At 51.5% G+C, this 27,154-nt stretch overlaps 12 protein-coding genes across 12 annotated transcripts; 5 read left to right on the forward strand and 7 right to left on the reverse strand.

The window, feature by feature from the left end:
• Positions 1-46: 46 nt before the first annotated feature.
• On the reverse strand, positions 47-1,135 carry BJY04DRAFT_140927 (glutathione S-transferase family protein). Its single transcript, XM_073708682.1, has one exon. The coding sequence runs from the start codon at positions 774-776 to the stop codon at positions 99-101; it is 678 nt and encodes a 225-aa protein (XP_073566432.1). The 5' UTR covers positions 777-1,135; the 3' UTR covers positions 47-98.
• Positions 1,077-2,053, reverse strand: BJY04DRAFT_140914 (uncharacterized protein). The gene is made up of 3 exons (XM_073708681.1): positions 1,499-2,053; positions 1,377-1,442; positions 1,077-1,317 (listed from the first exon to the last, which is right to left on the reverse strand). The coding sequence occupies exons 1-2, from the start codon at positions 1,921-1,923 to the stop codon at positions 1,436-1,438; spliced, it is 432 nt and encodes a 143-aa protein (XP_073566433.1). The 5' UTR covers positions 1,924-2,053; the 3' UTR covers positions 1,077-1,317; positions 1,377-1,435.
• A 130-nt stretch (positions 2,054-2,183) lies between these two features.
• On the reverse strand, positions 2,184-2,936 carry BJY04DRAFT_222951 (uncharacterized protein; the record flags this gene model as incomplete). The annotated part of the gene is made up of 2 exons (XM_073717547.1): positions 2,184-2,621; positions 2,721-2,936. The coding sequence occupies 2 exons, from the start codon at positions 2,934-2,936 to the stop codon at positions 2,184-2,186; spliced, it is 654 nt and encodes a 217-aa protein (XP_073566434.1).
• Positions 2,937-3,134: 198 nt separating this feature from the next.
• BJY04DRAFT_140976 (uncharacterized protein) lies at positions 3,135-3,868 on the forward strand. Its single transcript, XM_073708683.1, has 2 exons — positions 3,135-3,349; positions 3,455-3,868. Exons 1-2 carry the CDS (start codon positions 3,333-3,335, stop codon positions 3,786-3,788), a joined length of 351 nt encoding a protein of 116 aa, XP_073566435.1. The 5' UTR covers positions 3,135-3,332; the 3' UTR covers positions 3,789-3,868.
• A 72-nt stretch (positions 3,869-3,940) lies between these two features.
• Positions 3,941-5,416, forward strand: BJY04DRAFT_199739 (5'-methylthioadenosine/S-adenosylhomocysteine nucleosidase family protein). The gene has a single exon (XM_073712821.1). It carries the CDS (start codon positions 4,413-4,415, stop codon positions 5,397-5,399), a length of 987 nt encoding a protein of 328 aa, XP_073566436.1. The 5' UTR covers positions 3,941-4,412; the 3' UTR covers positions 5,400-5,416.
• A 3,034-nt stretch (positions 5,417-8,450) lies between these two features.
• On the reverse strand, positions 8,451-12,286 carry BJY04DRAFT_199740 (putative translation elongation factor eEF-3). Its single transcript, XM_073712822.1, has 4 exons — positions 11,818-12,286; positions 8,844-11,755; positions 8,716-8,786; positions 8,451-8,649 (listed from the first exon to the last, which is right to left on the reverse strand). Exons 1-4 carry the CDS (start codon positions 12,003-12,005, stop codon positions 8,536-8,538), a joined length of 3,285 nt encoding a protein of 1,094 aa, XP_073566437.1. The 5' UTR covers positions 12,006-12,286; the 3' UTR covers positions 8,451-8,535.
• Positions 12,287-15,466: 3,180 nt separating this feature from the next.
• Positions 15,467-16,365, reverse strand: BJY04DRAFT_141030 (uncharacterized protein). The gene is made up of 2 exons (XM_073708684.1): positions 16,060-16,365; positions 15,467-15,958 (listed from the first exon to the last, which is right to left on the reverse strand). The coding sequence occupies exons 1-2, from the start codon at positions 16,222-16,224 to the stop codon at positions 15,503-15,505; spliced, it is 621 nt and encodes a 206-aa protein (XP_073566438.1). The 5' UTR covers positions 16,225-16,365; the 3' UTR covers positions 15,467-15,502.
• Positions 16,366-17,058: 693 nt separating this feature from the next.
• Positions 17,059-18,762, forward strand: BJY04DRAFT_231518 (Zn(II)2Cys6 transcription factor; the record flags this gene model as incomplete). Its single annotated transcript, XM_073719555.1, has 4 exons — positions 17,059-17,266; positions 17,317-17,877; positions 17,925-18,062; positions 18,112-18,762. The coding sequence occupies exons 1-4, from the start codon at positions 17,216-17,218 to the stop codon at positions 18,760-18,762; spliced, it is 1,401 nt and encodes a 466-aa protein (XP_073566439.1). The 5' UTR covers positions 17,059-17,215.
• Positions 18,763-19,243: 481 nt separating this feature from the next.
• BJY04DRAFT_222957 (uncharacterized protein) lies at positions 19,244-20,166 on the reverse strand (the record flags this gene model as incomplete). Its single annotated transcript, XM_073717548.1, has 3 exons — positions 19,244-19,724; positions 19,788-19,920; positions 19,971-20,166. 3 exons carry the CDS (start codon positions 20,164-20,166, stop codon positions 19,244-19,246), a joined length of 810 nt encoding a protein of 269 aa, XP_073566440.1.
• A 98-nt stretch (positions 20,167-20,264) lies between these two features.
• On the reverse strand, positions 20,265-21,500 carry BJY04DRAFT_199750 (uncharacterized protein). Its single transcript, XM_073712823.1, has 2 exons — positions 21,023-21,500; positions 20,265-20,960 (listed from the first exon to the last, which is right to left on the reverse strand). Exon 2 carries the CDS (start codon positions 20,752-20,754, stop codon positions 20,518-20,520), a length of 237 nt encoding a protein of 78 aa, XP_073566441.1. The 5' UTR covers positions 20,755-20,960; positions 21,023-21,500; the 3' UTR covers positions 20,265-20,517.
• Positions 21,226-24,887, forward strand: BJY04DRAFT_222958 (GPI inositol-deacylase; the record flags this gene model as incomplete). Its single annotated transcript, XM_073717549.1, has 6 exons — positions 21,226-21,810; positions 21,867-22,716; positions 22,765-24,127; positions 24,172-24,337; positions 24,382-24,608; positions 24,656-24,887. 6 exons carry the CDS (start codon positions 21,226-21,228, stop codon positions 24,885-24,887), a joined length of 3,423 nt encoding a protein of 1,140 aa, XP_073566442.1.
• Positions 24,888-26,119: 1,232 nt separating this feature from the next.
• On the forward strand, positions 26,120-27,113 carry BJY04DRAFT_222959 (major facilitator superfamily domain-containing protein; the record flags this gene model as incomplete). The annotated part of the gene is made up of 2 exons (XM_073717550.1): positions 26,120-26,341; positions 26,409-27,113. Coding segments are annotated over 2 exons (927 nt in total), but the record flags the coding sequence as incomplete, so codon positions are not given.
• Between the last annotated feature and the right edge of the window lie 41 nt (positions 27,114-27,154).

Here is a 27,154-nt window from a genome sequence, read left to right on the forward strand (position 1 = left end):
TTCCAGATCAGCATCTCTCCGGTTTCACACCCACCATAACATCCACGGTGAGCAAGAGCAATAACACTTCTTATTCCCTTTCTCCACAAGCGAAGACTCTACTTCTGCGCTTCAGCAGCAGCCTTCGCCGTAGCAGATGCTGCTCTATCCTGCAGAACCTTTCCAAGCCCACTACGCGACCGTATACTCTCCAGCCAAGCGTGAAGTTGGGGATATTCCTCCTCAAACTTGATCTCAGCCACAAAGAAGGGGACAGTATCGAACCAAGGGAGGAATGCCAAGTCAACATAACTGAACCGGTTATCGACGAGGTATTGCCGGTCGTTGAGGACGCCGTTCAACACGCCGGACACGCGCCGGACCTCGTTGGTGTAGCGATCGATGGCACTCTGAATCTTCTCCGGGTGGAAACGCACAAACCAGGCAAGCTGGCCGAAGTATGGGCCTTGACCAGACATCTGGAAGTGCAGCCATTGCTTCGCGACGAAGTAGTCCTTGGAGCCGCGCTCGAAGCTGATCTTATGCTCTTTGTCGTAAGTTTCGACGAGGTATTCGATGATAGCGCCGGACTCCCATAGGGTGATGCCGGTGTTTGGGTCCTCGATGGCAGGGAGACGACCGTTGGGATTAATCAAGGTGTAAGGCTCAGCCTTGATTTCATCGTTGTGGACTTCTTTCCACTCGTAGTGCAAGCCGAGTTCTGCGAGGACGAATGCGACCTTCCATGGGTTCGGGGACGGACCATGTCCGTACAGGATGATGCTCTTGAGCGCCATATTTCAAGAAAGGGCAAGTAAGGCTGTGTGAGTAGGCTTCTGAGCGAAGATAGTTGATGTTGTTGTTTTGTTGTGATAGTTTTCAGTCGTTGCCGGGTGTCGATGAATGACAGGTCTCAAACACCAGGCGACCGACGCCATTTTATACTTGCTCAACGATGCCCTGACTCTCAAGGTTGATCTCCTTGACGAATATCATTCCCATGGACGGTGATTTGGTCTTGTCGTTCGCCGTGGGTCGGTCACTCGCAGTCGCCGAGGGGCGGCGAGCTCGGATGGGGCCAAAGCATTGCTGAGAAATACGCATGACACGACGAAGCCAACCCCAGTAGAGCACTTGCAACACCTTAAAGGACCCAAATACCGTTTGAAAAACCTGTTATCTCATTCGTTGGCCTGTATTGAGCCAAATCGGAGTTAGCGACTACTCCGTAACCCCGTCCCAAACGTCAATTCAGTCTCCGACACTCCGGAGAGTCCACCTTGATCGGAGCAATAAGAAACCGATGACCGCTCGAGAGTTCGCTTGATAACAGACATCCTTCGTCATCGCCAGAGGATTAGAAAATGCGCGAAATAAACGAGTGAAGACTTTACAACCTTGAAGCAGGCCATCCACAACCACCCGCGAAGTCTTTGTTGGCTGAGGGTTTATGCGGCTATGCCCTATAACCGTTAGCTTCGACGCCATATACTGAGCCAGAACCACCTGGAATGCCTACAGCAAAGTCACATTGAAATCGCCCTTGATCTTAACCTTAAGATCAACCTCCCGCGGGGTGTCAAAGTTGAGAACGATATCGTACAAGTCCTCAGGCCGCAAATTGCTACTCTCCTGCTCCTCCTCCTCATCAGGATTGTCCGAGTCTCTCCTCAGCGTGAATTTATTGATTCGATAAGTCCTTGAGGATTCGTCCTCGCTGACGTTGGGTTTGCTCTCCTCCTGTCGTTCCTCCCTTTGTTGATTTTGTTCCTGACGTAGGTCTGATTGATTTGTCTCGCCTCGGGGTAGGCTTTCCTTCTTTAGACCGATGTTTTCCTCTGAAAGCGACAGGTTCTTCATCTGACTGGGAAGTGTTTCTTGACTCCTTGATTGAGAGGGGTTCGCGTTGTTGTTGTCGCTGTCTTTCGGACTGTTGTGTTCCATCTTGACGATACTCGGGTCTTCGGACTCGTTTCAGTGAACTTCAGGAATCAACTTGCTTCAGACGTTGCAATCAAGAGCTTTAAAGCAGAGTTCAAGAGTTGTGGATCGAAGACAGTGGAGAAGAGAGCTGTCAAAAATGTCATTCCGCATCTGGAGATCCGGATAGCCCGCCGTGACGTCATCTTCAACCGGGCATTCTTGGATTGCTTCATGATCTACACCAAATATATCATCGAATTGACGTGAGAGGCGATCGGTTGCTAGTACTGCGCCAGAATCCTCCTCAGAAAAATCCTCATCTTCTGACTACCACTCGGCAGATCCTCCCCTTCCATCCCGCTCAGATCAAAATACAGCTGCCATGTCTCTCCAGAAGGATCATACGATGCATCTGAGTCCTCGGGCAATTGTGCATCTGAACCCTTTATAGCCATCCATCTCTGAGTATCGTTGAGTACGAGCCACTCGTCACCCACAGCCAGATCAAACGGACCACAGACATGGCCCTCTGAATCCGCGCGGCCACCCCAGCGCACCTCATTTGTTTCCTGGTCAACGAATATCCATCGAGCTAGCGGTTTATCCTCTGCACTCATCGCAACGAGACCGCTAAGGTTATCATCCTCGAAATCTGGATGATTGTAGAAGTGGCCATTGAAGGGTGTCATCGATGCATCTGGGTGCTTGGATATATATAACTTGGAGAAGTCAATCAGCCACTCTTTCCTCGGATTCCTATAAATAAATAAAACCCTGCAGAAGTGTATAGAGAAAGCACACTGAAAGCAAGAACATACCTTATGATCCCTACCCAAATAAACCTTCGCATTATGAACCTGTTCCCGCTGGCTTAGCGATCCCTCACTAGGATTGCAGACGGCAAGCAAGCCGCTTCTTGATTTCCTCGCGTTCTCTTTTCGATTCTCTTCACTGTTCCTGGTTGCGTTGGAGGCTTCGTTCAGGCCGAGGATTGTAGGCACCATTGTTGCCATCATGGCTATGCCGAGGACCATTTTGGCTGGGTTAGGGCTGATGTTTATGCGGACTCAGTACCAACAGCACTTAATTTCGACCTTTAGTTTGGATATAAGGATGCAGAGTGCAGAAACCAGTCTGTCGACACTAACTAGTTGGTTCTAGGGCATGCTTTGCCGGAAACGGAAATGTACCTGGGATGGTGGAGGATAGGTCGTCATGGTAGCATCGGGCGAGATCGTTGACATCACGGGTGAATGTACCTCCATTGGAAACTGTACCTAATGGAAAACTTAGGGTTTCCCTACCTATTCTGTTCCTTCGTCCTTCTCTCTCTCTCATAAACTACACCTTTTACCACTCCAGACCCCCTAAATCAAAACGCAGTCGGACTCGCAAGCATCAAGCAAACAGCCCTAACTTACCTACTCGAAATGGCAGACCACGACAGGTAGGTTCTCGTACCTAACTCACCACCCTGCTACTGACCCTCTCCCTATCCCAACTCCACCACATCTACACTCTTTCCTTTCTTTAATAAACTAACACCACCCAGCGACGCAAACGAATACAAAACCGGCAGCGAAGACGAAACCGAAATTACCAAGCGCCCCAACCCCAACCCCAAGCCCAAGAAAGTCGTCACAAAGTCTACAACGCCAACCAACAAGCAAGCAGAAGCAGAACCAAAGCCACTCGTCGAGCAGAAAACCCTCCCCCCTCCCGGCCCCTGGGGCGATCGAGGCGTGACGTCGCCAACGGCAGGGACGAAGAAGCCGCCGCAGAAGGACTCGAGTTTGAATGTGCGGATTAATCTAGATTTGCGGGCTGATGTAGCGTTGGAGCTGCATGCGGTTATTCAGGGGGATATTACAATTGGCTTGTTTTAGTCTTTTGGTCTTTTAGATGGAGGGAGGAAGGTGTTGGTTGGGATGGTTAGGTAGGGTTCAATGATTAGGGATGGTGGGAGTAAATTAATATACTGTTATCACGCAGATCAAACATATCATCAATAAAGCTTCATAAAGTGTTTTAGACTCTAGTAGCTGTCTAGATAATGGTTAACGGCACGGTATCCAGCTCGTTGACAGTAGGGCGCAAACAGAGTAAGATACCACGTCCGTGGGACATCTTATCTGTGAATCCCTGTCTTAGCACAGATTGTAAGTGTCTTATCAAGTATCTCAGACGTATCACAATAGCAACAGGTTCCTTTGTGCTGACACGAAAAAGACGAGCGAGAGACCATCATGATTGGATCCAGCGCAATGGTGTAGGCGGAGAAGCACATTAGATTGCAGGCTAGACAAGGATGTTGGCCGATATGATGAGGAAACAGGCGGCTCCCCAAAACTTCCCTCAGTCCAGTTTACACCATGGAGAGCTGACTAGAGCGCTACACTGAGCTTCTCCCAGGGTTTATAAATGCTGTCAAAGCTCCTCTATGAGTCTACGCTAAATCACCGTCAGCTTGAATATCACTGTCTCACCAAATCTCTAACCTGAAACAAACAATGGCCCCAGTTCCTCCCTTCAGCGAGTTCCAGGTCGGCTGGATATGCGCTTTAAAAGCCGAGTTCGAAGCAGCAACCCTCATGCTCGATGAGGAGTATGGACACCCCGAGGTGACGCCTCCCAACGACAGCAACATGTACCTCTTAGGAAGAATCGGCAAGCACAATGTCGTAGTAACTCTCTTAGCCAAATTCGGCACCACGACATCTGCCGTCTCGATCAGCAACATGATCCGTACCTTCTCCTCTGGCCTGCGATTTGCGCTCATGGTCGGCATTGGAGGAGGCATCCCTGCGCCCCCTGCAGTCGACATCAGACTCGCCGACGTGGTCGTCGGCTACCCCAACGGAGCCTCTCCCGGGGTTGTCCAGTATGACATGCTCAAGCAGACGCTCTCCGGATCCGAGCGGATCGGCGCCTTGAACAATCCCCCGCCGTTGCTGCTGTCCTTCGCTCAAGCCGTTACCGCCGGCAGAGCCAAACATCGGTATCTGGAGCACGTGCAGCGCGCGCTGGAGATTGACGATGGGGAGTATATGGAGACAATGGGTCGTCCAGGCCCCAGAACGGACCGACTTTTCGAAGCTGAGTACGACCACCCGGATGGCCAGCTGAATTGCGACAGGTGCCTCCCCGAGCGCGAAATTCATCGAGACCCGCGGAAGAATGGCAGGCCACGCGTGCACTACGGGACAATCGCCTCAGGCAACTCGGTGATCAAGAACGCGGCAAGGAGAGAAGAACTCCGTGTTCTAGCTGGAGGTGCCCTCTGCTTCGAGATGGAGGCGGCAGGCATGGTCTCTGAGTTTCCTTGTCTTGTCATCCGCGGCATATGTGACTATGCGGACTCGCATAAGCACAAAGCCTGGCAGGGCTACGCTGCCTTGGTCGCGGCATCTTTCACCAAAGAGTTGCTCTTACGCGTCTCTGCCGAGGGTGTTGCGCAGCAGGAGCTCATCGTCAAAGTACTTGGTAAGCCGGCCTAGAGTGTTAGTGTAGCTTAGCCCAATGAAGATGTCATTCGCTTACCAATATGCATACTAGCCCACTTGGAGGACGTAAGAGAGGACGTGAAAGGGATAAAGGCACTGTCTCAACGAGCCTTGAAGCAAGCAGAACAGAACCGCGAGGCCGACGAGGAGGAAAAGCGGCAAAAAGCCCACCAGGTTTTTAAGACTTCGAGCTATGAGAAGCACAAAGACAGCTACCCAAGGGCCGTGGAGGGAACATGCCAGTGGGTCTGCAACAGCCCTGAGTATATCGCTTGGAGATATTGCCGTGATCCGATGTCGAGTCGCCCACTGAATGTTCTTTTGGTTTCAGCAGACCCTTATCATGGAAAATCGGTACTTGCAAGACATCTTGTAGACACTCAACTGAGAATGCACCGTCCGTCTGAGTCAGTATGCTACTTCTTCTTTGGCAGTGAGGATGGAAGGGATAACCTGGCTACCGCAATGTGTGCAATCCTGCACCAGCTGTTCCAACAGCAGCCGGGCCTGCGGGAAAATGCGCTTCCTTCGACTGGGGCGTACGGACAGAGTGTGCAGAGGGATACTGCTGAGCTCTGGCGGATCTTTGAAAAGGCCGTGCTTGATAGCGAGGCTGAAACGATAGTGGTTGTATTTGATGCACTACACGAGTGCGACTCCAAAGACCGCGATCTGCTAATCGCCAAGGTGAAGATTCTTTGCGAGACGGGCGATGCCAGAGCCCGGCTGTTCAGAAAGAAGCATTTGGACGAAGAAAAAGAGAAGGAAAATCCACCAGCAACCGTGAAGTTTCTCTTCACAAGCCGTCGGGATACGCAGCTCGAACGCAGTCTCCAAGATCAGCTTTCGGGCTATGCCGAGTTCGTCGAAGGTAGCAAGAGCCAGTTCGGCGATGAGGTTGATATTGTGGTCCGAGCCAGGCTGAAGGAACTGGCGAAACGCGAGCAAGTCTCTGATGCAAAGCAGCAGGAATTCGAGGCCCACTTACTCCAACAGAAACCCCGCACATATCGCTGGCTGAACCTGGCGTTGGATTCCATCGCAGCTGCTCTTCAGGATGTGTTCGATGCAGACGAGGTCGTTCTTGCCAGCCTACCTGTCTCCATGGACGCGGTGTACAAAAGAATGCTCGAACAGGTCAGTCTCGGGGTACGCTCGAAGGTGAGCAATGCTCTCCAGATTATGCTTGCGGCTCGATACCCCTTGAGCCTTGAAGAGATGGCGATGGCGATGGGGATAGCGGCATGGGGCTCAAGTAAGGGAACGACTGCAAGGACCAGAGTCCCTCTGGATAAGTTACGGCAAAAACTCCCGGAGTGGTGTGAGTCCCTCATAACGATCAACAAGAATAAGGTCGAGTTTATTGACCCGACGGTCAAAGAATGTCTGCTGAACAATGGTATCCCCTTCAATCAGCCGCAGGATGGCTCCTCGATAGCCACAAGTGCAGAAGCCTTAATGGCCGAGATCTGCATTCGATACTTGGCCATGGAGGATTTCCCTGCCCTGCGAAGATCCACGCATCGGAATTTCGTGGATTACGCGGTGGTCAACTGGGCTGATCATTGGAAGCATGCACCTCCATCAAAGCGCGCAGCAATGGAAGGCCTCATCGACACAATATACAGCGGCGGCCAATTCAATGGTTGGGCCTATTATTACTGGGATATAGTGAACGATCATATGGTACCCTTCCCACTACGGTCCATCCACGTGGCTGCGCTAAATGACCACGACGATGTGATCGAGAGAATGCTGTCCGAGAATGAAGATCTGATAGATGCCACCGATGACCGTGGCACAACTGCTCTCATCCTCTCTGCTTGGAGAGGTCACCTCCAGACGTCCAAGCTCCTGCTGAGACTCGGCGCAGATGTCAACGCCGTGAGCACAACCTACGGCACCCCATTGCTGATCGGCGCATCCGAAGGAAACGAGGAGATGGTGAACTTTCTGCTAGAAAACAACGCCGACGTCAACTATCGCCTCGACGAACCACCACGCCGGTATCGCGAGCCTCCGTACTACGAGATACCCGCCTTTGAAATCAGGCCTTATGTTGCTGGCCAAACGGGGAGAGTCCTCGGTACCGCACTGGCAGCAGCCTACCTCAGTAGGCACTTCAAGATTGCCACTATCCTTCTCCAGCACGGAGCTTCCGACCTCGACCTGGCTCTAATGGCTGCATCCTGCGGCGGGCACCTGGAGGCCATACGCGATCTCATAGTCAAAGGAGCCAACCCCAAAGCCCTCGACAACACCGGCTTCTTCGGGACAACAGTGCAAGCCGCTGCCCTAGGTGGCCACTCCGAGGCCTTGAACCTCCTGTTAGACCTCGGGGCCAAAGATGCAACAGGCTACGGCCATTTCGACTGCGCTCTCCAAATCGCCGCACGACGAGGAAACAGCGAATTCCTGCGCATCCTCCTGAATCACGAGGGATCCTGTGGCTATGGGCCTGAGCACTACTTCCGCGCATTCAGAGCTGCCTCATATAACGGAATGGTGGTTGAGGATGTACAAATTCTGGCCCGGAAAGTACCCGACGTCGACAGGCGATTAGAGGATGACACGACAACAGCACTTGACCATGCTTCGCAAATGGGACATACAGCGGTTGTGCGGTTCTTCTTGGAAAGAGGCGCCGACCCGAACCCTCCAAACCCTGACAAGGACCTCTGGAGAATTCCGCTCATAGCGGCCGCTCACCAAGGCCATTCAGAGAATGTCGAGCTGCTTTTAGAACATGGAGCAGATGTAAACGCGGTCAGTGATCAGGGGGACGCCCTGCGCGCTGCGATTCTCGGTCACCATTGTAGCGTTGCAAAGATCTTGATCAAACATAATATCAATGTCAATACCCTATATAATAATCAACACGCTCGAGACCTTGCCTTTGACGTGGGAGCATTTGACATTTCGGAGGAAATACGCAAGTCTCCAGGATATATCATGGCACCCGGGGGGCGGTACATGACACCTAGGCAATGGGCAAATAACATGCCCTTAGCTGATACAAACTAGATTTATAGAACGAGTGGAACATTTGAAATGAAACGGAAATTCATTGAATCATAACCTCTATAAGTTTTGAACTCGCAGCCATTAAATTAATCCTTTGGCGAAACATCTAGAAGTCCTCATCATCATCAACATCCTCACCGCGCTTCTTCTTAGCAAGACGCTCCTTCCTGAGCTTGCGCTTGTCTCCACTGGAGAGGATCTTCTTCTTCTCAACTTTGGTCTAGAGGGAAACACGAGTTAGAACTGATTTGTGATGAAAGATAGTCAAAACATGGGGGAAGCTTACCTTGTTGCCCATAGCATCAACAATCTCATCGGGACCCTCCTTGGCCTCGAGACGGGGACCTGATCCTTGTCCTAAAAGCAGTCATGTTAGTTCCAATAAGGAGCAGTGATCAAGGGGGGGAAGCTTACCTTGAACCCAGTTGTGGCCGGAAGGAGTCATCTTTCCGTCAAGAACAGCCCAGACTTCCTCAGTGAGGTTCTCAGTGAACTCAGCAGAGTGAGTAATGACGACAACACCACCCTCGAACTTCTTAAGAGCCTTGGAAAGGGCACCCAGGGAGTCACGGTCGAGGTAGTTGGTAGGCTCATCCAAGACAATGACGTGGGGGCGTTGCCATGTGCAGGCAGCGAGGACGACCTTGACACGCTGACCACCGGAGAGACCGAGCATGCGGGAGTGAGAGACAAGTTCGGCGTCGAGACCGAACTGCTCGCAGTGCTCCTCGATGTCCTTGGTAACCAGGTTACGGAACTGGCTGTTCTTGCGGGCCTCTTCCTCATCGACCTTAGCGACCTCCTTCTGGTGAGACTCGATAATCTCGTTACGGGGAATCCAGGCGTTCTCGGTGGTAGACATGGGAGTCCACTTCTCGTTCTTCATGCCGATGTTCTCACCGAGCGAGAACGAACACTCGTATTCGTAGGTGTTCTTGAACTTGCGACGTCCGTGGACACCAATGACACGGCGCTGGGAACCCTCAATCTTGTAGATCTTCAACATGGCCTTCTCATCATCCTCGGTGATGATCTTGTTGGCACGGTCCATGGTCTCACGGTCCTCACCGGTCTGGAAACGCCATTGGATGTACTGAGAGGGGGTCTTCTCGAGATGGTGATCGATGTGGGCGAAAGCGTGCTGCTTGATGTAGGCGATACGGATGTTCTCGTGCTGGTAGACCTCACCAGTGGTGGGAAGCAGCTCACCAGTGAGAACGTTGACAAGAGTAGACTTGCCAGCACCGTTGGGACCGATGACGGCAATACGAGAACCCAGGGAGATTTGGAAGTTGATGTCGGTGATCTGGGGCTTGGGGGTGTTGGGGTACTGGAAGCTCATGTCGGAGACACGGATAATGGCCTTGGCCTTGGTCTTGACACCCTCGAGGAAACCGGGCTCGGGGAACTTGAACTCAAGGTCACTGGCACCGAGCTCGTAGTAGGAGCGGGCAGAGGGGACACGCTTGACGAACTCACTCAGGTTACCGCGGTAACGCTTGAGCTTGAAACGCTCGTAGTGAACGACGTGCTGGATGACGTGGTCCAAGAACTTGCTGTCGTGAGACACAATGATGGAAGTGCAAGGGGAGTTGATGAGGTAGTTCTCCAACCAGGCAACGTTCTTGACGTCCAAGTGGTTGGTGGGCTCGTCAAGGAGAAGGATATCGGGGGCCTCGAAGACGGCACGGCAAAGAGCCAGCTTCATCTTCCAGCCACCAGACAGAGCGGTAATAGGACCCTCGAACTGCTCACGGAGGAAACCGAACTCCAAGAGCTTGGCCTCGACCTCGGACTGGTTAGGATCAAGACCGACATCACGCAGCTTCTTAATGGTCCAGCCAATAACAGTCTGCTCAGTGTCGGCGGAGTCAAGGTCGTGCTCAACGTAGACGGTCTTGACTTCATCCTTCTTGGGGAAACCCTCAAGCTGCTCGTTGTTGATAGCGCGCATGAGAGTGGTCTTTCCGGAACCGTTGGGGCCGAGGAGACCGTAACGCTGACCACGCTTCAGACGGAGAGCAGTCTGGTTGAGCAGTGTCTTGGCACCATAGGCAAGGGAGAAAGTGCAGTTGCAGAGATCCTCACCCTCCTCCTCGTCAGAGAGGACATCACCGCCCGCAGCGACGACAGGGGAGGTACGCTTGCGAATGGTGTCGACGAGAGGCTTGGCCTCGGCCTCACCGACAAGAGTGGTGAGGAAAGGAAGGATACCTTGAGTCCAGTTAATGATCTCACTAACTTGCTCATCAACGAGTTGACCGGCGATGGCAGAAATGTAAGTGATGACCGCCTCGACGCTGTCAACTGAGCCCTTGATCTTGGAGGTCAGGATGTCCTTGATGATAGGAGAGATAGTGGCGATGTCACCAGCGGTGGAGATCTGGGGGTTCGGGCCACCGTTCTCGACACCACCAACACGGAGGAGAGTCTCGAGAGCATCGCGAGACTTCTTGTTAGCATCGCTGTTGGCAATAGTTGAGACGTTGTGTTCGAGCTTGGGTCGCAGGAGGGGCATGAAGGGAGCGACAATCTGGGGGTCTTCGACAAGCTTGCTCATGTTGTCGATAATGACAGCAGACTTACGCTTGACAGCAGTAGCCTCAGCGGAAGGAGACACGGTAGACTCGAGACCTCGGGCAAGCAGGGGAGTCATGATGGCAAGGGTGGGACCAGTGACATCGGAGACGAAAGTGGTGGCACCAAGCAAGTGAACGGTTTCGGCAATCTTCTTCTCCTTGGGGTCGGCGATACAGGCAGCGACCTGGGGAATGAACTTCTCAATATCCTTGTTGACAACCAGGTTGCAAACCTTCTCGAGAAGACCAATCTTGCGGTCCTTGTCCGCGGCAGTCTGTTGTCCTGGCAGGCTGGGAGGGTCACTGCGGATCAGGCTGTTAATCTTCTTATCGGTGAAATGCACAGCATCGGCGAGGACCGGGATGAGATCCGGGACACGGTAAGACAGCTGAACGGGCGAAGACTCGACAAGCTGCTCGAAGCACTTAATGCCGGTGATGATGTGTCCAGTGCGGTTGTCGGCAGCCATGGCCTTGATGAGAACGGGAAGAATTGCCTTGACAGCGTTGGCGTTAACACCCTGGACGATGGCGAGAGCGGTGTCCTCGGCAAGCTGGTATTCCTTGGGGGTAGCCTTCTTGTTACCGGCAGCAACAAGAACGGGCTCGAGAAGGCTGACGAGATGGGGCTCAACAGCGGGGGAGATGGTAGCGTGGGAAGCGATGGCGCGGATAGCATCCAGAGCACGCTCACGGATGGTGGCATCCTTCTTCTCGGCGAGCTGCTTCTCGAAGGTCTCGACAGCCCTGTAGGTAGCGACCAGATTAGCTGGTATTCGTGGCGAACATGCCTCAGACGGTGAACTTACTTGAGGGGCAGAGTCTGCTCGGGAATAGGGCCAGAGAAGAGGTGGGCAAGGTTGTTGGCGGCAGCGTTCACCTCATCTTGGCTGGAGGCAACACTGAGGTTCTTGAAGAGGTCCTCGAGCACAGCGACGGACTGAGCAGTCTCCTTGCCAGAGACGGCGGGAACAGAGGCAACATCAACGGCAGGCATTTTTATGTTTGCTGAAATCGTAAAATCCGAACTTTTGAGTGTAAAAAAAGGAGTATAAAATGATTCAAAGAACCGAGAACGAGTATCGACGTTCTATCAGGGGTATCTTGAAGAAGGGCAGTAAGACGACTGTGTCCGATAACACGACACAGCGACCAAGGAAATCTAATGATCCCTGCTTGTCTATATGGAAGAGACAAGAAAAAAAAGAAAAAAGGTGGAAGTAAAGAGAGGACCACACCTCTGTAAGAGATTAAGGATGATGGGGGAGGAAGAGGGAGAGTGGGAGGGAAGAGGAGAGGAGGGGTGGCAGTTATTTATCTCGAATTTGTGTGGTGGCTGCAGACTTTTTTGCCAGTCTCCCACTCCCTCAACTTTTGCCGCCCGAAAAAAAAATAAATCTGGGTCCAAGAATTAAAAAATTTTGATTTCCCCCTCCCTAACCCGATTTGGCTGACCAGCGCCTCAGGCCGCATCTGATTTGGCTGATTCGCCTGTCCGCTCTGGCACGTTGCCATGGCTGGCAAAGAGTTTCTTTACTTAGCAGGTTAGCCCTCTCCGCCATTGGTTCCTATCTTTGAATCTTTGTCGTTCCCATTCCAACCACCTTATCGCCCTGTGGCAGTGAACCTTTTTTCACAAGGCTGCCACTTATTCTATCGCTCGGAACAGTCCGAAATCAATAGCGAAAACTTTCTCTTTCATTTCCAAGGGCTACAGCGTGATATTAGACCAAAAAAGTATCACCAAGACCTTGACCTCGACAACAGAGCAATCGGCATGCCCAAATTGCGAGCATAAACTTCCCCCTTGGGCCTTAGACTAACACCACTCGCAAAATCCTCTCAAAAAAACTTCCATTCATTATCAAATGCTCTGAGATTTAATCTTAGCCCTCCGCTTTCCCCAGATAATGATCCTTTCTCCGTACTATTCCTGGCGCCACCTTTAGATCGCTCTGGAGTCTGGAGTCTGGAGTCAGCCCTGGTAGTGCAGAACAGTCGGCAGTGCAGAACAGTCCTTTCGCTTCGTTCCCTGGTTTGCCTGGAAGGTGATGAGTAATATGTACTATCAGATTATGAGGATCTGAAGTTGTACAGTAATGAGGCTATAATCTATATACGGAGTAACTCTGTCAGCACGGAGAGATCCAAATACTTTCTTACCACCACACTACCTTATCCCCGGCATTTGATTAATAAAAGGTAGGGAGAACCCTAAATTATCCCGTTCCCAAAATACCCTAGAATTTTGGAGAGTCGCAGGATGAGATGTACCGAGTACATAGTGAAGATGTCTCGAACCAACCAAGTTCGATCCTTTCGACTATCTGTACTGTACCTTGATACGAACAAGCTGGCTGAAGATTCAGGGGAAAGCCTGGCAAAAAACCCCCTTCTCGACACGGCCTAGGTAGATTCGCAATCATCTCGACAAGAAAACGCACCCGCATCCGGATTCGAGCAGTCAGACTCAGATCAGATCCCTGGCACCTGAAACGATGGGCTGAGTTTGACGCGACACACAACACCGCCATTTGCCAGCAAGCCCAGTCACCACTCACCGCATCTTATCATTTGAGGAATTTAAAATTGAAGAGGGTCAATCCGCAAAGTAACTTTTTAAAAGAAGTCATGGTGATGAGAATCGAGTCGCTAGTCTCGCAGCAAACTCCTTATCGATACGGTATCTAACCTCCGGATTAAGATTTCCTTATCCCCCGCGAAATTTCAGGCGGATGGGGCCCAGGATGCGATGGTGGCAAATAATTCCCAACAGGAAAAAGAAACCATCCAGCTTCATCTCCACCCCCTTAACCTTATCCATCCAGATTCTATTGATTTTCATTGATTTTCTCTTGCATCTTATCGATAAGTCAACTTTTTTTCAGTGCTTTTAATAACAAACACCCTGGCGGGCTCAGACGCGAAGTCCAGACAGGGCCTTCTGCAGCCTTATCCAAGGAAAGAATAGGAAGAGAGAAAAAAAAAAAAAAAAAGCAACCAGAACCTTGCTGTCAAAGGGACAGAGACAGAAAAAAAATTTCTTCTCGGGCCTAATCTTAGCATATCCAACCAGACCGAGGACAGAAATATTCTTAGCAAGCCAGCCACACAAACCCCCGGACCTACCTCGGGGATGTGATTCTTTGACGGCCAGTCTACGTACGCTCTTGGTAGATACCACATGCCATCAGCCGCGAAGGTTCTTCCGAACTGAACACTCCTTTTAAGTCTTGACCCCTTTCATCTATTTGCCTTGCCCTGCCGGGAGGCTTGTGCCCCTGTCCTGTCGGGTCGTATCATAAGCGTTGCTAAAAAGATGACGGAGATGGCGGCTCACGCACCAAATGCCCGCGAGTCGATTACAGAAAAAAAAAAGGGCCTTGCGTCTTTCATCTCCCGTCCCTTTCTTTGAAGATAATATTTGCTTCGCGAGTCTCATTCGTTACCCTGGTAGTTCCTATATTCTACACAATCTAGTGCCCGTCTGTCTATACTTAGACAATACCTAGTAGACTACCTACCTAACGCCTAGGCAGTATCATGCCACACCCCTCCAGCTCCCGACTACCACACAAAGTACTCGATCGAAACAACCGCCATAACATTGTATTCCTGAGGTCCATCCCGCTATTTGCCACGATCGATATGGAGTATCCCATCCAATCGTACTCCATAAACCGAGCCCAGAACCAGCGGCTGCATGGCAAAACCATGAACCCGGACCCACGTTCCCACCGAGGCTCAACCTAAGGGTTTCATGGAAGCGCAGGAGAATTCTCGGGAGATTAGCCCGGTCGTACATCATGAGTCGTGGGATTTGTGTTCCCGTTTCGAATCGGGTCCAGACGAGGCGAGTCGCCACTTGCATCATTCTAGAATCAACGTCTGCCATACTCCTAGGTAGTTTGTTGGATATTGAATATTGGGCACGTGTTGGTCACTGATTAATGACAGTGTGTGTGTGGATAGAATCTTCGCTCTACAGAGCATTTTTGTTGGTTGGTAAGTTGTGGCGAGACATTACGAGTGGAGGAATTCTGGTGTATCTACAGAGGATCCACATGGCTTACTGAATACGTTTGTATGGCAAAGATCCGGCGGTCTCCAGATAAGTCCATCGTAAGGGATAATTGTCTAAGGATACAAAATAGGTTGCAGTAGAAAGATGATAAGCAGCTCATCTCAACGATGCGCGCGACGAAGAGACAAATATTCAGAGGCATAGTCGTAATCGTGGATAGCCGAATGAGAATAGAAGAAAGCGTTCGCCTCAGTGCAGCCTCTAACCAGAGCTAGAGCTGGAACTGGAGCTGCTGGAACTGGAACTGGAGCTCGAACTAGAGCTAGAACTCGAACTCGGCCTCTAACCAGAGCTAGAGCTAGAGCTAGAGCTGGATGAGCTCGACCTGCTTCGGTGCTTGCCGTGCTTCTTCTTCTTGTGCTTCTTGTGCCTGTCCAATCAGTCAGTAAGGGTTTGCGCAAAGGAAATAACTAAACGTACATCTTAGATGCAACGTTCATCCCGACAGCTCCTGCAACAGCGCCTCCGACGGTTCCCAGGGCTCCGCCGCCCATCTTGTGTCCTAGGAAGCTACCGGCAGCGCCACCAAGCAGTGTCGACCCAAGGCCTCTCTCGCCCTCAGCACCAGCCGGCACCGGCCCATGACCCTGCTGAGGGGCGTACCCGCCTTGGTGACCGCCGTAGTAGGAGTTGCTCTCGCCACCATGGGGCTGCTGGTGTTGTTGCTGCTGAGGAGGGTATGGGGAGTGTCCGCGGTCGTGTCCGTAGTTTGCGTTGGGATCTTGCCCGTAAGGTCCTTGGTGTTGACCATGTTGGCCATGTTGTTGACCGTATGGAGGCTGCTCGTAGCCTTGCTGGGGGTACTGCTGGTGTCCTTGTTGGTATCCGGATGCGTAAGAGTCGTGCGGAGGTTGATTGTAATGCTGCTGTTGCTGTAGCGCATAATAGTCAGCATGCTGCTTCTTGTTTCTGGCGAGAAGACTGTCGCATGCGTTCCGGATGAAGCGGGTAGAAGCGTGAGACTTACCTGAGGATAGTAGCCTTGCGGTTGTTGTTCACCATATTGTTGCTGAGGCGGATAGTTGCCGTGTGACTGAGGGGGATAATTGCCGTGCTGGCCTCCGTATTGCTGACCTCCGTAGTAGCCCTGGTCGCCGCCGGGTGGGCCGCCATATTGATTGTTGTATGACATTGCGGGAAATATGCGCTGGTCGGGATGGGGAATCAAGGAGAGAATCAAAGTGATAGGCTTGAGTGATAGATAATAGGTCAGGCCGATGTAAAACAAGGCCAGGAAGCAGCCGGGAAAGCGAGATATTTAAGAGAACGGCTGGCGGAGGAAAGCACCATCAGCGGCTCGGCGGGTCATCAAAATCGAGGGGCTCGGGAAATAATGAGAGGCGCAGTATCCCCGCTAAGAGATGGCACAGGGTCTGTTGTCCATTCAGAAGGCCTATCTCAGGTGGCTGAGTTGGACGTTTTCAGCTCTCCTCCATGGGTTTGAAAGAGATTGTGGCTTGCTGTTCAGAGTTCCCCATGATGGAAGAGAGATGGTGACAAGAAAGAGGCTGGTGAGGGGTAATCAGCCCGAGCTCCAGCTGAGATTCGTATCGCGTCTCACGGCTCAAAAGGAGGCAAGCCGTTTCAAAATACAACTAACGTTGTTGTGATACATCTCAAGAAGTCTAATGAGCGACATCGGCCTAAACGTAGACTAAATCATCATCTTTGGCGAAAATTACTGATTGATGCTGATGACTTGCAGGAAATAAGCTCGTGCCGAGGATCTCCTACTGCGAGCTGCAGGAGTTGCTGTGGATACACGAGGCTTTACGCACCATACTACAACGATACAGCATCAATCAGTAGGCCAGCTCCGAAGCCTGAGAGCAACAGTCTATCCAAGCTACTTTTCTTTCAACGGAAGAGTAACCAACAATACCTAGGTGGTTATTTCTTACTACGTACCTCACTCTGCACCGCCACGCCTCTATCTGTGGCTTGACTGTGGCTCTGCACTGGTCTGCAGGGACCCGGATAGTTCATTAGTGCCTGAGGCCAGTAACCGTGACCCAGGCAGCAATCTGAACTCGCCCCGTTCGTGTTCAGCTTCGAATATTATCTGGCAAAATGAATGTCCATGCTCTTGAAACCTCATATGGAGAGACTCCTGATGCTCCAGCATGGTAGAGCGAAGTACTGGATGCTTACTATGTGTGAAACGGCGGGTTAAGGTCTGTATCTTGTTAATAGCGTACCTTTTCGCTCTTTCTCACACAAACAGTGCGATGAAAGGTTGCCTGGATGCTCAAGATGCGAGACATACGGAAAGCCCTGTCCTGGGTATAATCGAGGCTTCAAGTTCGTTACTGCAAAACCTTATCGTTCTCGACGCAAATCGAGACAGTCATCTCTGGACCAGGCACAAGATGGCGGAGGAACTATATCAACAAAAGCTATTCCCTGCAAAACTGAGACCTCACTTATCACTCCAAGCGAGATGGCACTGGGCTCCCCAAGTCATGCAGGCTTGAACCTTACGCAATGCTTTGATAGACTTACTGACGAGATGTCACAGCCATTCCCTTCAACCTCAGGCTATGTGATTTCTCGGTGGTTTCTATTCCTCCCGCAGCTCTACGGCCGAAGCGGAACATTAGACGTTACTATGAAAGCCTTCGTGGCCCACCACGTTGGAAACGTGACAATCAACAAGCAAGCGGTGCGGTATGCCAGATCTGCCTATCTTGTGGCGCTGAGCAGGCTCCGAAAATCATTGAGCACTCCGTCCGAGTCGCTCTCATCCGAAGTATACTGCTCTGTCTTGCTTCTGTGCATCTACGAGGTTAGTTCAGGCAGACTCCTAATTACTTGATAACTAATGAATACCAGCTCTTTGCCGACACACAAAGCGGTGATGTCTGGATGAAGCACGCAAAGGGACTCACCCAACTCACGAGCGCAAGAGGGGTGTCATCCTTCAGGACCCCTTTTGATAGCGTATTGCTGAAGGCTTCCCGTGGCTTGATTGTACGTTGCCGTACTCACAAGAAAGTTTGATGCTTACCTTGAATGAAAGGTCATGTACTCCCTTTTCGGTGGCGACGAGTGCCTACTCGCTTCTGAAGAATGGCACGCGGTAATGAAACAACAGCACAATGGTGGTCTCTCAACTGCTCTCAACGACCTCGTGGAAGAATTCTTTACGTACTTTTCCCACTCCCCAAGCCTCGTGCACAGACTCTACAGCATCAAAGAAGCAGATCTCACCGACCCAGCAATCCTAGTAAAGATATCAATCCTGCTCAAAGACGCACTCGACCTCCAGACAAAGCTCATATCATGGCACGATCGTTTCACACAAGAAGCTCAACTCCCTTACGAAGTCCTCTCATCCACACCCGACACCATATACCCGACAGTCCTCTGGTACTCCGACGTCAACAGCGCGACTATCTACTGCGGCTATTACTCCTACATGGTCCTCATCCATGAGATCCTAACGGCGTGCGGACATCCAGGCGAACATAAAGGCCTGGCTGCTTATTTCTGCGACCAGATTTGCAAGTCAGTGGAGTTTACAGCGCAGGGACTTTTAGGGCCTTACCGGATGGGGTTTCCGCTTCGAGTCGCTTGGGAAGTTGCGGATCCTGTTACCAAGAAGTGGATTGAGGGTTGCTTGAAAACCTTTTCGGAGTTTTATGCTGTGCTAAGGGAGGATAATTTTTGAAATTGGTTGTGGCTTGTCTGCCTGGGACTTTCTGAGGAATGTGTTTAACCCGTTGCACTTGAGCCACTGAAAGTAGTGACCTAGACCTGTTTCTAGAACTAAGCAGGCTGTTTTTTCTTGGTATCCCTATCAGTTGAGAGAATTCGGAGAGAGCAGTTGACTGGCGCATGGGGTGGAATGGTGTCTTGCGGTGGGATAGAGGAGTCTGCGGGCGCTATTAAGTGTTGGAACGAGTGACTTGGGGCTAGGAGGTGTTGATTATAATGTGGAGGAGGGTGAGGGTGACCAAAGGAGACCCTCAGGAGGCTAGAGCTAATTCTGATTTTCGTAGAGTGAGTGAGTTGTGTTTTGTTCGGTTGGCCACATTGATGCAAGGTAGAAGAAACTTGAAATTGGCGTATATAATAGGTGATACAACTCTGACTCTGCAGCCGTCCCTCCAGGCCAGGTGTTTCTCAAGCCTGTTCCGCAGCTAGCCATTCTAATCCAAGGTAATCTCAGGGAGTGGAGCGAACAAGGGCTCAGCAACTACCCGGGCTACAATCAACAAGCCCGCGACAATAACCTCCAACAGAAGTTCCATCGCAACCCTCAAGCCAGCATCGCCAACATCATGTCTCACTTTACGAGTCTGAAAGTCCCCAAGCAGGAAAATAGCAGCCCTCACGGTGAAAAACGGTAGCGATGCAAGAACCACAAGCACAGCCTGATACCCTGCTGCAGAGAGAAACTTGCGGGATCTTGCCACCATGCCAAGCACGATATACCAAACCAGAATAATTGTGAAAGCAAAGACAATTCTCCCAATAGCTCCTAATATCTCGCAGGAGCGAACGTTCAGGACGCCTCCGACCAGGGCCATGACCATTGAAATGAAAGCTGGAAAACGAAAGAAGTGAAGCGTAAACCGTAGATGAGCAGGGTGCCTCGAGTTCCCGGGACCCGTTCGGCCGGCTTGTCCGCTACAGCCAGTTAGTATCTTCATTCTTCTTACTCTATTCCAGAGTATAGGGTGTCCCATATACCTGCGGAGGAGAATTAGGCTGACTTCGAACAGCAAAAATGTGAGCCCCAGACCTTGCAAGATAGTCCGAGTAATCAGCACTGGCATGCTTAGATATCTGATAGGCATCATTATAGCTGCATCGGCCGCGCGAACTACCACCTATCAGTATCTTGCAGTTGCATTATTTGCTAAGCGGTCATACGCTGAGCAATGATGCCTATCATCCCCCACCAGGAGTATGCGAAGCACCAGACATTACTTCGCCGTCTGGTGTGATGCCAATATCGGCGCTCCTGAATTAGTCTCAAAATGAATTGAACGACATGGATAGCGGAGAATACAATGAGCTGCGCAATAGCGGAATTGTGCTTTTTGTGGAGAAGAGTGTGGTTGGTCATTGTAGAGAAACGGGGTACTGAGACGCTATCGCAATACAATAAATATCGTTCTTAAGAGAACGATGACCCCACGGCCAGGTACATCCATTTATACCTTGACATGACAACTCGTATAGAACAGAAGCTCGTAAGCTCTCAAGCCCCAGTGGACCCGCTCGTGGTGAATGACCCGATCTGGTTTAGCGCCAGTGCTTGATCGATCCAAAGATCCCCAGGATTCGAGATGTACAGTACATGCGTCTGAGATGCTGAGATGTCAATGCATTGACAGAAGCACATAATATGCACAGCGTACGTACTCGGTAGCACATACTCTAGGCCTCAGTATGCAGCCGGAAATGAGCAGTCATCTCAGGGTCTCTTGGCAGACTGCCGAGACATCCTGGTCTCGGTCCCTTGCCTCGAATTCTTGTCGTTAAGTAGGGACTGCAAGACGCGTCTGTATAGTGTCCAATTTCCCCTTTCCAATACACACAGCACGGTAGCAAAAGCATCTAAAATGGAAGAGCTGAGCTGCAGGTGATGTAGGCGTAGTGGCAGGGCGCCAAGCAGGGACTGTCCAACCCGAGCCAGCGGAGATGGCAACATTCTGGCTGGATTACGACGACCGACGACAGCTTCACCCAGATTCAAGTCCGCCCTCTGCAAAGTTCCCACATTCGCTTTCTACCCTCGTGCGAGAACAATTGCTCTCCTTATCTCGCCTCTCGGCGTCCATTCGATTGCGCGCCACTCGTCCCTCGTCTTCGGTCGCTGCCGCTCGTTACCACGTTCGGAAGACACCTAGGGGCTGCCTTGATTTTTTCCCATCGTCAACGTCAAAAGAAAATTCACAACAATCTGGGGTTTGGCTTACCACCTGTGACTCGTCCAATCGTTCTGTTTGATCGCTTGTCACGACTCGGTCCCCGGATTCGGTGCGCAAGCGCATTCCTGAGCTTTCCCCCCTGATCCCCTTGCCGCCCTCAGTCAGGAACCACCAACCACTGCGGTTACCAGTTTCCCCAACCGGTCCCCTGCGTGCTGGATGAGTGCAGATCACGGGCTCTGTCTCTTCCAATGCACGGTCGCTCGTCTGGCTCGCCTTCTGTGGACGATGCCGAAGATCCTCTGATTTCTCGATCCAGCGAACATAATCATGGCTCTGAACCTCCAGAAAAACCACGATCTGAGGTAGCCAGAACCGGGACCAGCATCGACCTCCGCCGAGATACCAACGGAAACTCTACCCCCCGTTCGAGGAATTCAAGCACGTGGAGGACCCTTTCTTCTTCGACCACCGCGACCTGGCCATCCCACGATCCCCGATACTCACCCGTCATGCCGTTAACCCCCCAACGCCTGCCGATTGAGGCGTCGCCGGACTCACCGCAGCGATCACGATTATCCCGGTTTCGCAGTCCTTGGTCATGCTCGATTTTGACGGCGATCACTACAATCTTCGCTTGCGTCTTCCTCTTCTCCATCTTCCGATCTTTCTCCGCCCTTCAGACTGGGAGTAATGGCTGTGGGGTACCGGCAATGAGCCCGACCTTTCTTCGCATGGTGGGATTTGATACGGAACATACGCGCTTTGCTAGCAAATATAATCTGTTCCTGTACCGAGAGGAAGGCGTGGATCCGTACAACCATGAGAACCTAGGAGTGAGTTCAAATAAAGGTCGCTAGATTCTGCTTACTGATGATTACTTATCGCATAGTTGAATGGCGCCCCCGTTCTGTTCCTCCCCGGAAATGCTGGAAGCTATCGCCAGGTTCGATCGTTGGCCGCCGAGGCGTCGAGACACTATGCCCAGGTGGTGCAACATGATCAGGAGCGACGGAAGACCGGAACGCGCAGCCTGGATTTCTTCATGATTGATTTCAACGAGGATATGGCAGCCTTCCATGGACAAACGCTCCTCGACCAAGCCGAATATGTGAACGAAGCCGTGGCATACATACTTTCGCTCTACCATGATCCACGCCGGACACGAAGAGACTCGGACCTACCGGATCCGAGCTCTGTAATCTTGGTCGGACATTCGATGGGTGGGATCGTCGCGCGTACTGCGTTGACAATGGCAAACTACCAGGAGAACTCGGTCAACACAATCATCACGATGTCTGCGCCGCACGCCAAGGCTCCGGTTTCCTTCGATTCGGATCTCGTCCACACCTACAAACAGATCAATGACTACTGGCGCAAGGCGTACTCGCAGACTTGGGCGAACAACAATCCTTTGTGGCATGTGACATTAATATCTATCGCGGGTGGCTCGCGCGATAACGTGGTACCATCCGATTACGCCAGCATTTCGTCGCTTGTCCCGGACACTCATGGTTTCACCGTGTTCAGCTCGTCAATGCCGGATGTCTGGATTGGAATGGACCATTTGTCTATTACATGGTGCGACCAGTTCCGAAAAGCCATTATCAAATCGCTGTTCGAGATTGTGGATGTACGACGAGCCAGCCAGACGAAACCGAGAGCGGAGCGGATGCGCATTTTCAAGAAATGGTACCTCACTGGACTGGAGTCTGTCTCTGAGAGGCTACTCCCACGAAATGGTACTTCTCCTGATCTCATGTTGCGACTACCTTGCTAACTGCTCACAGAACCAAGCACTCTCTTGACACTCGAAGACCAAACCAACACTATCCTCGCACAAGGTCAGCGGCTGGTCCTCCGCGAATTCGGCCACCGCACAGGCCCGAACGTCCATCTTCTGCCCGTTCCGCCACAAGGAGTTTCAGGAAAGAAGTTCACCCTCCTCTCCGATCAGCGTTTGGACAAGACTGGAGAGCAAGGTAGCTTGGAAGTCCTGTTTTGCAGCGTGTTGCCCTTGCACAATGGAAAGGCGACACCGGGGTTTGCGCTAAACCTGGACTTTTCCGATGGCAAGGGCTCAACGCGTCTTGCTTGCAAAAATGCTGCAGTTGACGAAATCCACCTTCCCGCATCCACCCGCACCTCGAAACAACCCTACGATCGCGTCAAACCCTTCTCTTACCTTCAATACGATCTAGAAGATTTGGCAGAGCATCAGTTCGTGGCCGTCGTTGATAAGTCACGCACACCAACTAAAGGATGGGTCATTGCCGAGTTTTCAGACAGCTCTGATGCTCTTGTGAAAGCTCGCATCGGCCTGGGTGGCCTTCTGGGCGCTGGACTGAAAGTCCGCCTTCCGGCACACCGGCCAATGCTCACTGAAGTCAAGATTCCAGCTCTGTATTCGAGTCTCTTGGACTACAAGCTCCGAGTCATCCGTCACCACAAAGCGGGCCATCCGCAAGAGCTCTTTGCTCCCCTTTTACGGCAGTCGATACCGGATCCCCACGAGTCCAAGTTCTTTGTCAATGTCGACAAGGTCAACGTGAACTTGCACGGACTAGCGCCGTTTATGCCCCCGCCCCTCCGACAGACGAGCCAGAATGGGGTTTCGTTTCAGTTATGGACTGACCCTACCAGCGACTCTACCGTTGACATTACTTTAAAGGTCGACATTATTAGTAGTCTTGGTGAGCTAGTAATGCGGTACAGGACTGTCTTTGCTGCGTTCCCACTCCTCGTGGTTGCGCTAGCTCTGCGCAAGCAGTTCCAAGTCTACGACAATACTGGCTTTTTCATTACCTTTTCCGAGGGCCTCGATAGCGCTCTCCGATCCTCCATGCCCGTCCTATTGCTTGCAATGTCACTGCTGGCGTCTTCTTTCGCCACATCTACTACCCTTCCAACCGGAGATGACCCTTTCCATTGGCAGACGAACTCAACAGAGACACCACTCGACTTCACGAAGAACGACCTTCTTCTTGGCTCGCAAGACGCATTTTTCTGGTTTCTCGTGCCGCTCTTCGGCATAATCAGCATTGGAGTTTGTGTACTGCTCAATTACGTCTTTCTCCTGCTCCTTCACATTTTCTCTGCCGTGTACGGTTTCTGGAACAGCAAGTCTGGCTATATCAAACGTGATGATAAGGGGTGAGTTTGCTTCACGTCGCTTCTGTACATTACTGACTTATTAGGATTCTCCCCGTCTTTCCCGCGCCGTCTCCTAGAAGACGACTCATCAAGATGGCCGTTCTTTTGGTCCTCGTATCGACGGCAATTCCATACCAATTTGCCTATCTAGTGGCTTGTATTGTACAATTAGCCACCTGCGTGCGGGCCCAATGGCACGCCAAAGAGACGGTACGTTCTTATATCAATCTCTTGAACCCTACTAATTGAAGCAGCGATCTACGGCTCATTACAACTTCGCCAACTACGCACACTCGATATTCATTCTAATGCTCTGGGTTCTCCCAATTAATATTCTCGTTCTCCTGGTGTGGGCCCACAACCTTGTGGTTCACTGGTTCATGCCTTTCTCATCGCATCATAATGTGCTATCCATCATGCCTTTTATCATCCTCGTGGAGACCATGACCACTGGCTCGATGGTCCCCAGGGTCACCTCACGGTATGTGTTTTTGAATGACTTGATCAGACGCAGACTAACACCTGCAGAATCAAACACATCACCTCCGTCCTCCTTTTCTGCATTGCGGTCTATTCAGCGATCTACGGCGTTTCCTACGCATACCTGCTCCACCACCTTGTGAACATCCTCGCCGGCTGGCTCGTCAGCATCTACCTCTTCCGCAGCGGCTTCTCCCTGCGTCGATTCTGGAAGATCGTCGAAGGCGACGAAACCCCAGGCACGCCGGAGTCCGGGAGCCACACGAAGAAAAAGCCATGACGACATGCCGTTTTGTCTGTTTCATCTAGCATTTCTCAGCTTTCTAGCGTCTAGTCGGCGTTTCCATCACTGCAAAGCATGCAAACAAGCGCATGGGTTTCAGAGCTCAGATAGACTACAGTTGTTTCTATTACTAGTGACTTTTGTTCTTTTCTGTCATTGCCATAGCCATAGCCATAGCGGGTGATGGGTGGTTGGACTGTATATAGTGGAATCTGGATATAGATTGTTGCGTCGCTGCTAGAGCGTGCATGAATACATAATGTGGATACATGTGTTTTCTTTGCCTATCCTCATTGAAAATCTGTAGGGACTTCATAACTACCTAGGTACCCAGGTAGGGTGTAAATAGGTAGGTAGCAGAACTTCAGAGGCTGGAGGTCATCCTGACGAAACGATGTAACCTCGAATGTTGGAGGAAGTACCTAAGCTAGCCTGAAACAGGAAGGTAAGTCAAGCTTTGTGATTTCCTTGGCACAAGAGCCAAGTCGAGATAAGCCGGCTCGGCATAGAATTCTGGGAAAAAAGAAAGGCGGTGATTTAAGGGAAATAGTGGCCAGATTGGAGTATTTCTTGGTGCATTAATAGTATGAGAAGGGCTCTATTCAATATAAAAAATTTGCTGCAATGTTATCCCTTACATCGTAGCCAGGTGGTGTTCTTGTGGTCGTGGTCGGTGCTTTTTCCTCCTCCATGACTGTGTGGAGACCCCCACCCCCAGATGCTCCGTCCTCTCGTGGGTCGTGGAGTGTTTGGACTTTGGAGAGTGAGACGACATTGAGGATTTGGGATTACCTGACTCCTGACCCCCTCAATATGACTTCGAACATCGATCTAGTAAAAAAGAAATCATATGCTATTCGATCTATCAAGGTACCATACCGTCTCCCGCGACCAAAATCCTCCAAAGAATCAAGTCAGGACTCAGCACCCGTCACCATGTCCATCGAACTCAAAAGCGCAGACCAGACAACCAGACCAGGGAACAGATCGGCAGCCCGCAGCGCCACTTGCATCCAACTGGCTGTTCTTTCTGCGGGGTTATCTTTCGTGCTGACCCTGTCCAGTAGTCGGCAGTCACTCAAGTCCGCAGTCTAGCCGAAGCTTTTCACTGTTCAGTGTTCATAAACTCCCCGAGTCCCCCGGCTCCCTTTCCCACAGTTCGTCCTCCCCGCGCTTATACACTCTCCTTCGTATACTGAGCATTGAGCCTGAGACCCAAACCACCCACCATGTCCGACCCCGGCACTCAGGATAAGCCAGCTGTGGGGCACATCGCAGAGCCCTCCAGCCCCAGCTCCAGCTCACTGGCCGACAACAGACCTTTAACCTGGAAGACCACAATTCAGTACCTGAAATCACGAATCCCCACACTCAAACCACCCATGCGCAAAGCGCCGAACCCATTCCAGGCCCTGGCGCTGTTGAATCGCCAGCAGTGGCTGTTTTTCGCGGTTAGTCTACCCTGCCACACATAAGTTTTTATCTATACTATATCCAAACAAACACTAAAGAAACCAGGTCGCATTCGCCGGCTGGACCCTCGACGCCCTCGACTTCTTTACAGTCAGCCTAACAACCAGCGAACTCGCCACCGAATTCAACAAGCCCATCTCCTCCATAACCTGGGGCATAACCCTCGTGCTCATGCTCCGGAGCATCGGCGCAATAACCTTCGGCATAGCCTCAGACCTCTACGGCCGAAAATGGCCATTCATCATCAACAACATCCTCTTCATCATCCTCGAGATCTCCACAGGGTTCACGCAGACGTATGAGCAGTTCCTAGGTGTCCGCGCGCTCTTCGGAATCGCCATGGGCGGGCTCTATGGGAATGCGGCTGCGACAGCGCTAGAGGATTGCCCCGTTGAAGCGAGAGGTATTGTCTCGGGGTTGTTGCAGCAGGGGTATGCGTTTGGGTATTTGCTTGCGACCGCGTTTGCGAGGGCGTTGGTGGGGACGACGAGTCAGGGGTGGAGGCCGTTTTATTGGTTTGCCGGGGGGTTGCCGGTTTTTGTTATTGTTTTTCGGTTGTGTTTGCCGGAGACGGAGGCTTATAGGGAGAGGGTTAGGATGAGGGAGGAGGTTGCGAGGGGTGGTGGTGCGGAAGGTGAGGGAGGAGGGAACGTTTCGAAGACGTTTGTGAGGGAGGGCAAGGTCGCGTTGAAACGACACTGGCTGCTGCTGGTTTATCTGGTGTTGTTGATGGTTGGGTTCAATTTTATGGTTCGTTCTCTCTCTCTCTCTTCCAGTTTCCCCTCTCCCCC

The sequence above is a fragment of the Aspergillus karnatakaensis genome (genome assembly GCF_047715665.1).
Source record: "Aspergillus karnatakaensis strain CBS 102800 unplaced genomic scaffold BJY04scaffold_65, whole genome shotgun sequence".
Classification (NCBI taxonomy): Eukaryota; Fungi; Ascomycota; class Eurotiomycetes; order Eurotiales; family Aspergillaceae; genus Aspergillus; species Aspergillus karnatakaensis.

Excerpts from the sequence above, each read along its gene's own strand:
- BJY04DRAFT_140927 (XM_073708682.1), bottom strand. The coding sequence starts at position 776 with ATGGCGCTCAAGAGCATCATCCTGTACGGACATGGTCCGTCCCCGAAC.
- BJY04DRAFT_140914 (XM_073708681.1), bottom strand. The coding sequence starts at position 1,923 with ATGGAACACAACAGTCCGAAAGACAGCGACAACAACAACGCGAACCCC.
- BJY04DRAFT_199739 (XM_073712821.1), top strand. The coding sequence starts at position 4,413 with ATGGCCCCAGTTCCTCCCTTCAGCGAGTTCCAGGTCGGCTGGATATGC.
- BJY04DRAFT_199740 (XM_073712822.1), bottom strand. The coding sequence starts at position 12,005 with ATGCCTGCCGTTGATGTTGCCTCTGTTCCCGCCGTCTCTGGCAAGGAG. Across the intron at positions 8,787-8,843 it reads CGGCCACAACTGGGTTCAAG|GACAAGGATCAGGTCCCCGT; the intron begins GTAAGCTTCCCC and ends GACTGCTTTTAG. Across the intron at positions 8,650-8,715 it reads TTGATGCTATGGGCAACAAG|ACCAAAGTTGAGAAGAAGAA; the intron begins GTAAGCTTCCCC and ends GTTTCCCTCTAG.
- BJY04DRAFT_141030 (XM_073708684.1), bottom strand. The coding sequence starts at position 16,224 with ATGTCATACAACAATCAATATGGCGGCCCACCCGGCGGCGACCAGGGC. Across the intron at positions 15,959-16,059 it reads CGCAAGGCTACTATCCTCAG|CAGCATTACAATCAACCTCC; the intron begins GTAAGTCTCACG and ends CTACAGCAACAG.
- BJY04DRAFT_199750 (XM_073712823.1), bottom strand. The coding sequence starts at position 20,754 with ATGTTGCCATCTCCGCTGGCTCGGGTTGGACAGTCCCTGCTTGGCGCC.